This window comes from Sander vitreus, chromosome 11 (assembly GCF_031162955.1).
Source record: "Sander vitreus isolate 19-12246 chromosome 11, sanVit1, whole genome shotgun sequence".
Lineage (NCBI taxonomy): Eukaryota > Metazoa > Chordata > Actinopteri > Perciformes > Percidae > Sander > Sander vitreus.
In genome coordinates, this window is record NC_135865.1 from 5,089,711 (window position 1) to 5,107,422 (window position 17,712).

The 17,712-nt window shown below is 40.9% G+C and overlaps 1 protein-coding gene across 1 annotated transcript in view; it reads right to left on the reverse strand.

Moving 5' to 3' along the window:
* Nucleotides 1-6,199: 6,199 nt before the first annotated feature.
* igfbp2b (insulin-like growth factor binding protein 2b) overlaps nt 6,200-17,712 on the reverse strand; it is a 35,148-nt gene continuing 23,635 nt past the window's right edge. Inside the window, exons 2-4 of the mRNA XM_078262768.1 lie at nt 15,754-15,908; nt 9,529-9,669; nt 6,200-6,358 (exon numbers count right to left, since the gene is read on the reverse strand). Of these exons, the coding sequence (XP_078118894.1) occupies nt 6,200-6,358; nt 9,529-9,669; nt 15,754-15,908 (455 nt within the window). The remainder of the gene's footprint in view (nt 6,359-9,528; nt 9,670-15,753; nt 15,909-17,712) is intronic.

Below are 17,712 nucleotides of genomic sequence, written 5' to 3' on the forward strand. Positions count from 1 at the left end.
CATAGTCCTCAGAAATCAACTGGAGTTTAAAATTACGACACAAAGAAAGCGGAAGGAACTTGGATATAGACTAGTGCAAAAGTGGCTACTTTGCATGCTTGTCGTAGCCTGGAAATTCAGACCCAAATCCGAAAGATTAAGGGTCTGGCATTGAGTAATGAAAGTCGCCCAACTCGAGGGGCGGCACCAAGCATGCATTTGAAAATCTCATTGCATGCAATTGGATAACACTACGACCAATCACAATAATACACAGGGTGACATATCCAGAGCCCCATATGCTTAGCTACCAGCGGAGCTAACTGGTAGATTAAACCGTCGTCATCTGTTTAGCTCGCCTCTGGCCCACTTATATCAGATACACTGATGTGATTGGTGCAGCTTGGCTACAAGGGCATAGTTAATGAGCATCATTACTGAATGCCAGAGTGACTCGCTGAGCAAATTCAAATTGTGCTCTCACGAGAACTCTGGATTTCCAGGGTAGCCTATGCTTAGGCCTAACAAAAATAATTGTTTGGTTCCGGTTTCCGACCGACCCTGTCAGTTTATGTGCGACCCAAATTTATTTATGAGCTTGGGGAAGAAATGATGCGAATTAAATAAATACCCAAATAAAAAGTTTGAGGCAAACTATAATTACATTTTTGTACAGCACTCTTGCGATGCAAGATGCCTGTTGTCCTCCAGCAATGCTGGAAGAGGACCCGATGTTGCCGCCCTTACCGGCCAGCTACAGCGCTACTCCCCCGCCGAGGAGCTTCAACAAGCAGATGAAACCACTCATGAACTAGATGTTGTGTTTGTCGTTCAAGAGGATGGCAACGTAGCAAGCAAACACGATCAAATGAAAGGTAAACACCCTTTAGAGAGCTCTAACGTTACAGCAAGTCCCTGTGGCTCAATGGAGGTGGCTAACAGCAGTGAAGCTAATGACAACTTCACAACATTTGGATACAAGCGTTGCATTATGGAAGATAGACGGGATTCTGAACAACGATGCCTGTTACTTCACGCAGCACATGTAACTGATTGGAAACGATACAGATTATACATTATTTACTGCCGCTGGCGCAGATGAACTAACGCTACACTCGTTACTGTAAGTAGCCTACAATAAACCCTCCATGATTAAAAAGTCAATACTTATCAATAACCACCTACCTGTTCTACAGGCATAAACATGTAGAAACCGATATTTCAGTCTGCTCTGTCTGCGCTGTCTACTCTTGTCCACCGCGCTGTACAAACACAGCTCTACTCTGCAAAAAGAAAAGAAAAGAAGAAAGAAAATCCTACCTATCCCTTGCTGCCACTGGGGGAAAAAAATAAAAATTAAAAATTAAATAAATTCCCTATCGACCCATGATCTCAACTGACAACCAACCAGAACCAAAAACTATTTTTTTTTATGCCTTATCGCGTCAGCTGGGCTGCGGCCAGTATAATTCATGCTTAACGCAGAGATCTTCAACAGGGTGTCAGGGACCCCTAGGGGGGCCACCAAATTATTACTAACTCGTGGTACTAAAAAGGCAGAGCGCTTGCACACACAACAGGGTGTTCAACACACCCCCGTTTCAGTTTAAATAAAAATGTGTTGCTACGTTTTGTCAGGGATGAACATGGCCCAGCCTATTGGTGAAAAAAACCATTAATGATAGCCCCACTGGCCTACAGGTAAGGTAGTCACTAAGGTAGCCATCCACAGATACAGTTCATCCTAAAGATTCACTGGGCCATGTTTAACATTAAAACATGATGTATAAAATTATTAGGGCTGTCGGCGTTAACGCGTTTATCACGATGCGATTAAGGGCCGACGCGACGCAATACATTTTTTTTAATCGCATTAATCGCATGCCGGCATTTATTAACTTATTTTACACTTCACTCGGCTTTGCGTCGTACCTAACAGGCTACTATTTTGACCCTTTGCTGCACCGTTACTTATCATCAAGCTGCCACTTCCTCGTATCACATCCTGCTGCTGCAGGCTGCAGGCATGATGGAGAAACACAGGAGCAATGAAATCCTGAATGGAGCTTTTTATTTTCCAAAACTCCCGGACGGCTCGTAGACAAGTCGAAAGCCATGTGCACATTGTGTAAAGCTGAATTAAAATATCACCGAAGCACGTCAAGCTTGAGCTACCACCAACGGAGCTAAGCATAGTAGTACAGTTAACGTGATGCTACCCGCTAGCGGGCTAAACGGGTGGCAACTAACTGTAGACCATAGACAGTATATAAGAAGCTACAGACCTGTCAGCATCGTAGAGGACTCGGGTCTTAAAGACGTACTGTGGTTGACCTCGTAGGTCGAGGGAAACAGTAGTTTCACCATACACATACCACACGGAGAAAGAAGCCACAGTAGAACAGCTGCAAGGTGCTGCAAACGCTGTCTCATTAACCGGTGATCACTGGACGTCAGTGAGTAATCAACATTATTTAGGAGTTACTAAACACTATATTGACTCTAGTAAGGATAGGGATTTTTAGTTTTTTAGTTAGGTACTTGGAGGAATTGTGCAATAATGACAGATTCACAAATTTTTCTTTTGTTTACAGTAAATAAATAATTACAAATCTTAAAATCAAGTTCATAAAGTAACTTTCTTTGCATTCATTTGATTTCCAATCAAGATCCAATGGTAAGAATTGCTTTCCATTGTTATTATGTACTTAAAAACTGTTCTGAAATGCAAAATAATAGAATTTTAATCATGTGATAAAATATGCGATTAATCGCGATTAACTATAGAACTTCAGCGATTAATCACGATTAAAATGTTTTAATCGTTTGACAGCCCTGAAAATTATGGCAACAATTATTTTATTACCAAAAAGGTATCTCTAAAGGTTTTAGGTCAACCTACACATTATTTTTGTTTAATATGCAATTTAGTTGTGTGGGGTCCCTGCTCCGTCTTTCTAGACTGGGTAAACCCAGCCCGATCTGCTGCCGATTTGATTTCTCCCTGCAGCTCAGGCTGGAAACCTGTACGTTTATCTATCCTGCTTCCGTTACAATTTTGCGGGGACCAATCACAAACTGGCTTATCCACCTGGCAGGCTATTGGCAGGTTTAACACGATGACGATAGAGAAGCGACCAACCTTGTTTACATTCAACATGACGGCCACCATGCGGCCACCGAAGCGCAGCGACCCGTTGTTGCCGCTGTCGCTACTACGTCACCCGGATCGTTGGTCTGATTGGTTGAAGGACTATCCAATTGCGTGCAAAGTCATTTGAACTATGCCCGTTAATCACGCCTCTTGTGCAGAGAAAATACAGAGAAAATACAGAGCAGACTCCCCAGACTAATGTTCAATCTTAAAAGATTGAGCTTGGTCTGGTAATAGCCAAACTAGCATCTCTCTTTAAGTTAAGGGGTCCTTGGCTTAAAAAATGACGAGACCCCTGGGTTAATGGTTAATGATTAGTTGACAAAAGTTGGCTATCGTTCAGAAAAAACCCTCTAAATTAGCATCCCTATTCATATCCACAACACTCTAATTTCTGTATCTCGTCTCACACCGATAGAGCTCTTGTTCCATTCAGGCTGATATCAGCGATTTAAGATTTGTAACATGGTATCTATGCAGTCACATTTTAAAAACCCTTGGAGGTTTAGAGAATCACTGTGCCACTGGGATTCATGAGAATGTCACCATAACTTGTTGACATGTCAGAAGGTTACGAAACTGTTATTCTAAGTCACATGCAAGCCGTTGCAAATACTTCCATAATCGCAGCAGGAATAACAACTTAGTGATTACGCAGCATCTGCTGAATAACCAACTTGCTGTGTGTTTTGACAGTGGTGCAATGGATTACAGATACATTTTTGATATAAGATAAAAAAAACATTCCTTTGCTTATAGCCAATGGATGGCAGCCTGTTAAAGTGAAACAACACTGCACAAAGTTAGACACGTTGCCACAAAGGTCCCTATATCTAGTTTTGTCAGGGACATTCAGAATCATTATTAATAGCCCCCTCCCCATATCTCTCTGCTGGTTACCTCTCTTTAGACTGGGATGTGCAGGACAAGTGTAAGTGTGTGTGTGTGTGTGTGTGTGTGTGTGTGTGTGTGTGTGTGTGTGTGTGTGTGTGTGTGTCTGCATGCATTGGCGTTCTTGGGTTGGTTTATTCATAGACACCTTTACCCACTTAGTATCACATTTGTCAATGTCAGTCCCCCATCATAATCCCTCCTTATGTCAACACTTCATCAGTAACCCCAGCAACACGCCACACACACACACACACACACACACGCACACACACGCACACACACACACACACACACACACACACACACACACACACACACACACACACACACAGTGATGGCGCACAGCAGTTTCCAGTGTTATTGCCTTAAGTGCCATTTGTCTTCAGTGACACTTATTTGGAACTGACAATTGTTGGTGAGAAAACTGCTGACAAACAGCAACAGCTCTCTGCAGTTAACCAAACTGATGCGTGTGGATTTATAGAAACACTTGGATGGTGTCGGATTTTACATCTTGAGTTAAGATTGTCGGAGCAGAGTTGAATGTAATTAATTTACAGCTAACAATGTAGGAAGCACAGTTGCATCAACAGGGAGACTTTACAAGATGTAATCAGTAAAAAGCATGACAGTGAGCAAACGTTTAATTGCCTGTAACAAGATTACACAACATGTTGGCACTAAAATGACGTGTAACTTGCGCTTACAAATATTTGAAATGTCAAAAGGAATTCAAGGAGCACCTGTAAGTCTTTAACCTCGGCTCAACATCGAGGCTTGTCTTCTTCAAGTACGCGTTATTTCTGCGTTATTATTATTATGTAAAATGATGTCTTAAATTCACGTCAACTTATTCTCATGTGATTATACCTTCAGAAAGTATGCAGAATGTTTTTATTTATTGGTTTATGTAACTGTGGCAGTGTCGATTAGATATACTGTACATATTTGTAGAGTAAGCCACAAGTCGATATTTTTGTTCTGTAGTACTGAATAGATGTTACATTGTCGCCCTAAAAAGAAATACAAAATCATAACATTTTCTAAGGTTATTCTTAAAGCTGCACTAATCAATATCCCCATGCTAAAAATAGATAAAATAACTATGTGTAATGTGAAAGTGGTCGCTCAGAGACAAACCTACAGACAATTCTCAACTCTGCAGTTCCTCTCAGCTCCAAAGAGCATACAGTCTCTTATAGCTCATTGTTTTGGTTTTCTGACCCGAAACCTTCCCGTTTTCGGTCGTCTCCCCGCTCCCATTAACCTACCCACTGTACCCACTGTACACTAGCTGCACAGCACCAAACAGCAGCGGGACAAAGTCTGCATTTATAGAGGAGCATTTAGCAGCTTAAGAGCAAGATATTTTTCTCAGGAGTTGGTGAAGATCTAAAGAGTTAAAATAAGAGTGAAGATTAGACTTACTTTTGTCAAGGGGGTAAAAAAAAAAACAACTCCAAAAGAATGCTAATCTTGCTCTGTCTGCTGACACATTCGCTATAAGATAATATATGTTTACAGCTTGTTCTGCTGCCCCTAAGTGGCCCCAACAATCAATTAATGCAGCTTTAAAGGATAAGGCTGGCAATATTCTTTTTTTTTTTTTTTTTTTTGTCAACAAATCCCAAAAAAACAACTGAAAGCAACAATAAAAAGTGGCAAGTGTGCCACATAAGCCCACATAAACCGTCCTGCTGTCATACATCCATAAAAACGTACGTGTACACCAAATGTGTATTAATCCGCAGTTAGAAATAGTCCCCAACAAATTACCATTTTCTTCAGTTTAAGTAAGGTTTGCTAAAAACTACAGTGGCCAGCTGCTTTAGGACATGTAAAAACACTAAATATGTATTCCTCCTTGTTACAGATTTATATCTTTAGTAGGAGTACATGAGTCTCAAGGACAAGCTAGAATAGTCGGAAAGCACTGAGAGATGGACACGGGATTTGTTGACAACAGGAAAACTAGAACGATGCCAACTTCATCCTATAGTAAGTTCAGCGATACTTTCACCTACAACTAGTGTAAATTAAAAAAAGAAGAAGTGCCTTCAAATATAGCGGCTTCTTTACATGTTGATAAAACAACCCTATTCGTGGTAAAATCCTCCCAGATTTAGAATTTTTAAGAAAACCCAACCCTGTCATAGGATGTGCTGGACCGTGCTAGTAAGCCTCTGTTGCAGTGGGCATCGCTCTGAGTTCCTCCTGAAACTGGTTACAGTTGGGATCCCCTCTGACTTTAGGTGTTGCTGGAATCTGGACCCCGGTTAAGGGGTTAACGCACCAGCACTCGCCCCGCTGGCCGTGGGTGGACATGTTGCACTGCGAAAGAAGGAAGAAAAACACAAACAGGACAAGTTGGAAAATACTGGAAAAAAAACTAAAACAGGGAGGGGATTCACAGTGAGAAGCCGGGGGTGCGTTAATGAAGCATGGCGTACGGTAGCTTGAGATGTGTGTGCGTGTGGACCTTGTGGTGGCGGGGGCCTATTGGATGAGAGTGAGGGCTGTGGTTCGGGTGGGACACCACTTGCCCAATAACAGCCCATCCTCAGGTCATGCCCCCAAATCACAACCCATCCACAGCAACACATGCCGTCACTGACACACACACACACACACACACACACACACACACACACACACACACACACACACACACACCCCCCCACAGAGCCCCCCCCTCTACTCAGAAATAAGGTCATAATTGAAGTGGACACAGTCCACGGAGGGGGCCGCCCAAAGAATGAAGAGCTGGGGGAAAAGAAAAGACTTTCCATTTTCTTCCTTGGATGAGAAAGAACAAAAAAAGTGACAGTTACAGTAATTACCCCGCGACAAGGAGGGACAACTCCAAAAGGGAGCCGAGTGTTGAGGAGGTACAGTGTTCCTCCCTGGGAACCGAGGACTCCGGTCCGAAACAATGCTGTTGTTTGTGACCAGTGATGAAAATTGGCTGAGTGGTTAAGAGCCCTGCTTTAGGAAACTGTGGCGCCGATTCAAATCTTCTTTTCTGCTCTACTATGCCCGTAAGGAAACACTGGATATGTGACCTTGTTTGTCCCGCTGATTTCTATGGATGAGCAGAATTCAAATTCAAGCCCCCCCCCCCCCGCGCCCCGGTCGGAAGCACAGTTCGTTCCTCGGCTTAACAAAAGTCTTCCCATGAAGTACGCCAAACACTTTTATTGCCTTGTAACCTTGAGCTCAGAAGCTGTTGCCTCATTCATGATGACAACATCTCCACACGCATGTGTGTGTGTGTGTGTGTGTGTGTGTGTGTGTGTGTGTGTGTGTGTGTGAGAGCAGTGTTAAGGAAGAGGAGGGTGTGTGAATTAAAAAAAAAAAGGGTGGAGGGGGTAGTTGTGTGGAGAGCGGTGGCAGGTGGAGTGAGGGGGAGATTATATATTTTTGCCAGGCTGATACAAGAGTTGTTGTTGTGTGTGTGTGTGTGTGTGTGTGTGTGTGTGTGTGTGTGTATGTGTGTGTGTGTGTGGGTAACGCTAAAAATGAAAAAGCAACCAAGGAAAAAAATAAATTGGTGATCAATTTGGACCAATCTAAAACATGTGTACACGTGTAGGCACACGCTGATCACAACAGAAGCCTTTTCCATCATCGAAGTCAGTGGTCATCGTGATACAGGCAGAACTACCGGCAGAATTTCAAACCTGATGACATGTGCAACCCCTGACGTCTCTCCTTGCCCCTTGTGTTCCTGTTGACCATGAAACAGTAAGTCGCCACTGAATCCCACAGAGCTGCTGCTGCACTGCTCTCTCTATGGGCTGACACTCACAGAAATGTCACAACACCGGCCAACACCTCAATGAGTGATGTCACAGCAGGTGTTTTGCCATTGACAGCGGGTGGAAAACACCTGCTGTGACATCACTGATTGACGTGGGGCCAGTATTGTGACATTCTTAAAGGTTTCCACCCGCAGAGAGCAGCCATCTTCTGCCGTCCGTGCAGTTCAGATTTGATTTGATGTTTGAGAAGTGATAAATTAGCGTTGGAGTTGATATGGAAAAAAAAAAAAACGGTAAGGAGAGTGCTACAAAATACAGTATCCACTCCGCCATCGCTGTCACGGTGTATTCATTTCAACTTTTATATGATTTATTATATCATCATCGTCATTTTATACTGTCAACTGCCTTGTTTTATACTGCTTTTTGTCTTATTTTGAACTAGTTTATTTTCCAGAGAGTAATTATAAAAGTACACGGTTGCCATGGAGACCTGGCCTCCGCTGCACCCTTGCAGACTTGAGCCGTGCACACCAATAATCATTACAGTCTGCATGTGGCGTCTCCATGGTGAGTTGCCTTAACATTAGCTCTGTTATGCATTTATTTTAATAGTCTTCTTATGGGTAAAAGTGTGTTTTCAGTTTCTTGAGTAAATGCAGTATGTCGATTTTGTTTCTTTCATTGTTAATTTGTTGTTATGTTATCGTTGTATCGTGTTTTTGTTAGCTTAATTTTAGCTTAAATTCAATACGTTCTTATTTGTTTTAGCATTCTTTGTGAGACTGGCTGTGACGAACACTGTAACTGTTATCCTGTGTTACTCACCTGGTACATTTAGTGTTATATTTATGTTCATTGTATGGAGAAAAACGTATTGACAGTCTGCATGGGGCGTCTCCATGCATTCCTTGTGAGACTGGCTGTGACGAACGGTGTGGAGAACCACTGTAACTGTTATCCTGTGTTACTTACTGGGTAATAAACGGCTGGTTGGAGCCAGAGAGAGGTGTACATGTTTCATCAATATACACCTGCTACACCAAATTAAGTCAAACAACACTCTCTAACCCTATTACTGACACTGTTTTTTAGATGGGTGTCATTTTATAGTAATTTTACTAAAATTCTGCCTGATAACTAGGGGTGTAAAAAAACAAAACATCGATACACTTGTTTTTTTTAAATATTCATGTAAAACAGTGGTTCACATTTATGTTGTGTTTAAACCCCCTACCACTAGATGGCTATGCTGAGACCCACCACTAGTGTCCTTGCCTAACAGTGCCTAGCAGTGTCTGACTTTTTGCTAGAAGCTAACGTAATGTAGCTACGGTTGACCTTTGGCCTACTTTAGCATACAAACATTAGCTCACTAAGAACCTGTGAACCACAATCCCAAACTGGCAGTTTGATTTTCTGTGTACTGAATTGTTTACCTAAAGTAAACTTCTTTGACTTCTATGAACATCATGTCTTTTTGTAAATATTAGTTTTTGAAAAATTATACTTAAAAAAATCCCAATATATCACCTTACGCACAGTATCAAAATATATTGTAATATATTGAATCGTGACCCATGTATCGTGATACGCACCGTATCGCCAGATTCTTGCCAATACACAGCCCTACTCAACAAGTGTGTGTGTGTGTGTGTGTGTGTGTGTGTGTGTGTGTGTGTGTGTGTGTGTTTAGGTGAAATGGCGGGCTGTGAGGCCAGTGCTGTGTCCATGTCTCACCTGTTTGAGGTTGTACAGTCCATGTCTGTCACAGTTAGGAAACTTGAGCTCGTACAGATTCTCCAGCGGGCCTCGGTTATCCTCAGAGGTTATTTTGGAGACCTCCTCTAAGACCCTGTCTAGTTCCTGCTGGCAGGCGCTCTGAAAAGGACGAGCAAGGAGAAAATCATTAATACCAATACTAATGACAGTAACTATTTAGCACGTTTCGAAGTAGACAAAAATACTAAAGAAAAGCTACTTCCAAGCCTTACAGTTATACATTACTGCATTATCCTAAATAACCGTAAACTGCTGAGCTGGGAAGATGTAATCAAATACAAAAACATCTGTCTGGTCTACAAAACTCTGCACAACACCGCTCCTCCGCCGTTGAACTCTTTCAAAATCCAAAGTAACAGCAGCAGTCAGATCACCAGAAGCACCACACAAGGTGACATTCAAATACATTCAGGAAAAGCACATTTGGTTAATTATCATTTTCGTACAGCAGTACAAAACTGGAATTCACTATCACTATCACTATCACTATCAAAGATATACATACTTATTCCACCTTTACAACACACCTTAAAACATGGCTGTCCAATAACTATAACTGCACGCATTAGTCTGTCAGATGTGATGTGTTTTTGATGTGACGTACTCATTGACTTACATGCACAGAATATTCCGTTTTTGCCCTATTTCCGAAAAAGACGATATTCTCACTAAGCTGTTTACATGGCTAATGAAAGTGAATATTCCACTAATATTCCCGTTTACATGTAGCCGTGCAAAACAGGATTTTTTTCAACGTTTTCCAGCGGCGGTGGACTTGTTGGACCGTGTGAACACAGCGTCCCTCTTTCATTCCTTCAACCAGCTTTTTGAAAAGGTCGGCATAGCGATGTGTGCGAATATCCAAAAACCCGTTCATATCCAAGTCTCTGATAATGTTTAAAAGTTACTGTGTTTCTCTTTCTTATCAGTCTGCAGCCCTGCAAACTGTTGGCTGGTTGGTTTGGTTACAGCAACCATAGCAACACACAGAGCTGACCATAAGCCGTAAACAGGCAAGAGGCCGTAAACTGCGGTAAAAACACAGATTGAGACGCATATTCCAAATGCGCGGTATACATACCAAAGAATGCCTCTAAAACCCAAATAATACCCACATGGCTTAATAGGAAAATGCTATATTTGGAAAAAGGCCTCATTCGGAATATCCAACCGGAATATACTGTTTACATGACATGTATCAAATTCGGAATTTTGTCATAATAGTGGAATATTGGTGAGCATGTAAACGTACTGAGTGTTGCTGCCACTCCATCTCTGCTGCCTGCCTCCATGGTATGTCTTGTAGGTGATTTCAATGTGGCCTCTGTGACTATTCTCTTTTGTCTGGTCTCCTTTGTATTGTTTTTACTGCATGGACTGCTTTAATGTCTTTGCCATCACCTGTGCTTGCTTGTTTGAGCTTGCTTGTTTGTGTGCCACATGTTTTAATCAGTTTTGCTTAGGCCTGCTGTCATAGATGTAGTGTAATTTATTTTCATTTGTTAACCATTGTATTTTAGAGCCCCTATTGTCAACTGGCCGGGGACTACAGCTGGAAATTAGCCGTAGAGGCTAAAGCTGCTCCTTTTACTGTACAGTGGATTAAGGGGGACTGTCCACGACATTATAAACTAATAAACTAAACTAAACCACGTCAATCAAATCTAATCTCCAGACAAGAAATACACTAAGTGTATGTTTGACTTAAGTTTGAGGCCAAGGAATGTGTTCCGTCCAAGGAAAAGAATGGAGAAATGAAATACTTCTGTGTGTCTTGTAAAAATGTCGCAAATACACACATTTATAGCTAACATTTTTATGAGCTGCAGTTAGGCAAGCAGAAAGTTCAGCCAATATTATTGATGGGAGTCTGCTGGAGTGGAACACAAGTGGCTAGACTGCTGGACTTAGCAGGTAGCCACGGCCACACACGTTCATACACCCACGTGAATACAGTGCAGACTATTCCTGTTGTATGGATGTGCACAGACACACACTTACCATGAAGCCTATTGTATCCATGTGTACACACACACAGTGTATCAGGCAGCCAGTGGAATCAAAGGGTCCAGTCTTATGATTAGTTGGCTGAAGATGAGAGAGAAGGGCAGGAGGAGGTGCAGTCTGCCATGAACCTTATCAGATCTCTCTCTCTCTCTCTCTCTCTCTCTCTCTCTCTCTCTCTCTCACATATATATTTAAGGATAGTTTCAGGCCATTTTATATCACATAAAACTCCCATGTCATATATATGTTTAAAGAGTTAGTGGCTGCTATAATTATTCCTTCATTCTATACTGTCCTTCAGGAGCTCTCTTTATACAGAGATAGGGAACAAACTCAACAGTTCTGGTTCAGAGTCTGAATTAGCCAAATTAATTGGGTTTCATTTAAAGTTACAATCCTTTTAGTACAAATGTGTCTCCAAACAGTGTTTCCTTGCAGAGTGGCAGTCAGGTGTAAGTATGTAGAGTTGTTTATCTATCTGGAACTAGCTCCCAGAGTTTGTGTTTCAACGCCTGCTAGCTCGTTCTCAATGGCAAAACACTGCTACAACACACACAAATTCACCCTAATCTACAAAATAAATTGTATATGACTATTTACATGTCCCTGTGCTGCAGGTATTCCACACAAAGTTGGAAGTGCGCCCTCATTTAGAAGAAGTCTCCCGGCTAATCCTGCCTTGTACAGGCCGAAGTTGCAGAAACAGCTAGCTAGCTCATGTAATCCTTACCTAGCTGCTGCACATGTGCGACTGACAACAAAGATCTTACAGAAGTTTCGAGGTCTCACTCTGTAGCTAAAACAGAGAGCTGAACACACAGGGTGAAAAGAGGAGCTGCAGCAATGTGCAGTACAACAAATATATGGTGTTTTTTGAAAATTAAAACATGTAAACCTATTCTGATACAATCTGAAATTACAATTATGAACCTGAAAATGAGCATAATATGAGCACTTTAAAGAGTACTCCACCAATTGCATTGCTTTCATATGACTTTGTCGGACTCATGATGGACAGTTTGAAAAGCAAAAGCAAATTTCAAAATCAATGCATTCAGAATCAGAAATATCTGCTTTTCCATTCCATGCGTTCTTCTTCCTTGTCAAAACCTGTCGCCTACATTATCTACAATGCAACTTGACCAAAGACTTTGGTCAGAGATTTGGGTGCGTTGTTAGCGGAGGCTGATATAGCCTCTAGCCTTAAGCAGAGATGAGGAGCTACACAGGTCTGGAGATCTCACTTCTTTCTAACTCCACACCCCCACATTTTCAGTTTTAGTGCAGCTCCCATTGGAAAGTAGTAGGCTATACTCCCACTGGCCAGTGAACAGACTTGATGTGTAAAATCGGCGGGGTTCCCCTTCAAGGTTTTCTGTTTCAATGACAATGAGCCATATTAAATTCTTCCATTTACTTTCACTTTATTGCCATGAAATATTTTGTCTCAAGCTGAAATTCTAGGTTTAGCTTGATTACCACTCACATTTGTATTATTATTGTATCAAGTGCAGTATTAAAAAAAAGGTTTGATGAGGCCAAAGATTAGGAAAAAGAAGAAGTGAAAATCAAGACAACCGGTGTAAAAACAATAATATGAATGGGATGCAAAGGAGACTTTTACTTTACAAAAACAAATGTGTTTATGTTCAAGGAATAAAGATAACAAATGGGACCCGACCCCAGCTGACGGCGACACATGTATTTTGTGTACTGTGTTTGACCTCACAAGAACAAACAATGAAGTGCATCCATGCTTGACACCAGCTGTCTGAAGTTCCTCCCCCTGCCCAGCTGCACAACTCCTTTTTACTGCATTCTCTCTTTTGTTGCCTTTAATGATCTCGACAATTTTTTTGCACCCCTTTCGCTTATGATTTTTTTGTTTTATTTTGTTTTGTTGTTTGCGAGGAGTTAAGTGAGGGAGAAAATGAGCAAATGCACACAATTGTTTGCCATGTTGAGACATACAGTATTTGGGCCTCCACATGCATAGTAGGCCCCAAGCTCATTTGCATGAAACAGGAAGAATATCTGTGTTTGTACGGCACCCTATTAAGGGTTTTCCAGGACGTTTTTGAAACTGTAAAATGGTGAGAGAGTGTTTAAGAATAGACTGCATTGAACCGCCAACACACACATTCCAATGTAGAGGAAAGAACAATATCACTTTTCATCATCAATTAGCTCATAATGAGCTATTATTTAAGCTAAGACAAGTCGCTTTCCTAATGCAGCTAATGACGCTTCTATTCACTTTGTACATTACGGTGGCCCTGAATTACACAACACAACGGCATTTCACAAAACACAACAACATTTTGTGTTTTGTGAATTGTTGCGTTTTGTGAAATGTCGTTCTGTTTTGTGTAATGTTGCGTTTTCTCTTTTGCTGTTGTGTTTTCTGAAATGCTGTGTTTTGTCCTTCAGGGCCCCCGTAATACAATATTTAATTTAAATTCATCAATAAATGCACAGAGTTAGGGCTGAAAGTATTCTAAAAGTGGAAAGACATCACCATATTGGTCTAAAGTCATTGTCACTGTTGCAAGACATGAGGCCTTGCAACAGTTATCAAAACACAGAAAACACTCACATTCTTGGACAACAATTGAATGTATCAACAAATACATTTTCACATAACAGTTACAGTATATGAAAGCACATTGATGTGTGCTTGTATTAGTCACGTTGTGGGGACAAAATGTTCACAAAATCACTTAATAGGGACTCATCTTCTATATGGGGACAGAAATCTGCTCTACATCAGGGAAGAAATACAAGTTTAGGATTGAAACTGGGTTTTTGGTTTAAAAAAAGTGAGGGTTAAGTTATAATAAGAGTTGTAATTAGACATGATTAAGGTTAGGGCAAGTCCCAGAGAATGAATGTAAGACCATGTGATGTCAGTGATAATGAGTGTGTCTGTGCACGTGTGTTATGTACGTTTGAGTGAAAGAGCGCCCAGAGGAGGGCACTACTGTACCAGACAACGTTGCTCACACAGCACATTGTTGACCTGTTTGTCACTGCCTGCTCTTGATAGGCAGACATGTCACTGCACTGTGACTACTGTAAGACTGAACTCAGAATATAAGCTGGGATGCAACGTTTGGAATAAAAAAAGAAAACATTTTTGGAGAGCAAATAGGGCTTATACTTATGCAAAATTACGCTGCACTAAGATTCTGTTTCGTTGGATTTTTTCTTCAGTATCTGTGCCTGTTCAAATAAGGCACAGGTTACAACACAACAGTGATGGAAGAAGTATTCAGATCCTTTACTTAAGTAAAAGTACTAATACCACGCTGTAAAAATACTCTGTTACAAGTAAAAGTCCTGCATTGGAAATGTATGCAAGTATCATCAGGAAAGTGTACTTAAAGTATTAAAAGTAAAAGTACTCAATGCAGAAAAATCCTCCCATTTTAGAAACTGGAAATGATCCAAACAGTTGTGTGTTTAATGGTTGAATCATTTCAGCTGGACTTGTAGGCCGTCATATTGTTGGCTAGTTTTAATTCATAATAAAACATCAGATTTTTTAAACTACATGTGTTTTGTGTGCAAAAATGTTAACGTGTAAAGTAACTAAAGCTGTCAGATGAATGTAGTGGAGTAAAAAGTACAATATTTCTCTCTGAAATGTAGCAGAGTAGAAGTAGAAAGTGGCATGAAAAGAAAAGACAAAAGTAAAGTACCTCAACAGTTGTGCTTAAGTACAGTACTTGAGTAAATAAACTTTGCTACTGTACATTCCACCACTGCAACACAACTGGAAAAGTATTGCGTGTAAGATTTATAATTAACAGCGTTAACTACTTAGGACTTTCTGCTCATACATGAACTGGTGTCAGTTATGGTTCCTTACGAACCAATCCCGACGTAAATATAGATATATATTCAGAATAATAGAGACCACTTCTGCGTCATTTCGCATCTAGTCGATCAATCTTGATGCGTAAGACAATGCATGTTTCAAATAAATTCAATGGCTTGCACTGCTGTTTTATACCCTTGAAATGCATTAAAACAGCCACATGACAGTAGGAAGAACTTTTCATCAAAGAAGTGGTGTTACGTCTAACCCTTTGTTTTGAATTAGAGTAAGTAATACGCGGTGAGAAAGTTCATCTTGAATTGTCACTCAAAAATAGTTGCAGGTTTAGATCTGACCTGTAGCACTTTCGGGGTTCGGGGGTCCTCTAGTTGTTTCATCTTCATCTTGGCTTTGCGCTCGTTCAGATGTTGTTTCCTGGCGGACTCCTGCCAAAACCAAGCCTCAGCCAAAGGAGGTCTTTTGGTGACTGGATTCTCAGTCCCATGCACCTCTACAGCCAAACAAATACACACATTAGACATAGTTCATCTACAGCATTTGTACATAGAGTCTGCCTAGTAGGGGTGGGAAAAATAATAGATTCTTAGATGCATCGCGATTCTCTCTAAAACGACTCGATTATCGATTCTGATAAGATAATAACCGATAAAATAATAATCGATAAAAATTAAAAAAAACTTTTTTTAAATGTGTTGATTTTTATTTAAAAGTTACTGTCTCCAGACAAGTACAAATCAGAAAACAGAGTGACTGAAAGAGGATGGGATAATAGACAACTTTATATATATATATATATACACATGATCTAATAAGACTTTACCACATTACATCTGACCACCTCATGTTTCATGTTCTAAGCCAATTCTCCACCTTTAAACATGACTGAGCCTCTGACATGGAAGATTACTGGGAGAGAAGGGGACTTTCACAAGCATGTTTAAGTTTTTTTTTATTTGTGTGTGACAAATACTGTATATGTCAAAATCTAAGCTTTGTCCAGGAAGTGATTAGCAAACTGAGTAGCAAACTCAGATTTATATGTATATTTTTAAAAATCACGCATGGAAATGTACAAAATTGTTGCATCGAGATGCATCGATAATCGGTTTAGAATCTAATCGTTGGCCAAATGGTGAGGTGCCAATCGATTCCCACCCCTACTGCCTAGGCCTTCTTGAAAACAGACTTCACATTCTATTCAAAGCTAATTCAACCTGCTGATATATATTTTCTGGTTGTAATCCCAGTGTAACACTAAATACTTTGGAGGTTCTCAGAGAAGCGTACAATGAGTCAGTTCTTTGAGCATGGAAGTGTCCCGTCTTTTAGATAAGTATTTAATGGACAGATGTTACACACACACACACACGCACACACCTCACCATTTCTGCTGCTTTATAAAATACTCACTCAATCTACATGTATCTATTCTTTAATCACAAGCCAACATTTCTAATAACAGGCCCTTTTAGTCATCTTAATTCTGGAATTAGAAGACAAAGTCATTGTGTGTCCTCGAGGCATCCTGTGCGCCTCATACCTCATGTCACTAATTCTATACTGGACAGTCAGGGAGTTGCAATGGCTGTAATTACAATGGCGACAGTGTGAATAGGCCTGCTAAGATCTTTTCTGTGAAACAGCACAGTGCTACATGCAGCCCACTTAGGTTTGTATGCTGGGCTTGTGACGCAGTTTGCCCACGTCTCCTCGGAGCCATGGGCTCCCTTTGAGTGCGTTTTCCTGCCGCTGTTATACCAAAGCATGTTCATCATTTGGGAGACAGGAGAGACAAAACACACACAACAAGCTAACAAGTTAATTCAGAACAGACGCAGACAATGTAGGATGGCAAATTAATACAGAACACCAGTCCTAAAAATGAGACCGACTCTATGCCAACAATGACTGGGACTGTAAGGGCCTTTTCAGACATAAAAGTCCGAACCAAAGTCCAGACCAAGGTCCATGTTTTTGTTACGTGGTATACATTTGATCTGGTTAGTTTTGGTTTCACACTGCAGTAATGCAATCGCACTAAAGAACTATTACATGACAAAACTATGTCCTGTCATCATCACATTTGTGAGCAGCGTCTCCCTGTACTTGTAATTGATTGGTTTGTAGACGGGCTTCCCCGTCCTCTCGCATTCGTTTCTGTTTTTTTCCCAACTGACCGCTGCTCTCCCCGTGCTACCGCTGCACTTTTTGTTTTGTTGTGTTGGTAAGAAACAAAATGCAGAAACTTTACTTAGGTTTGGAGGAGCTGCAGCATTTATTCAAAGACAAACTGA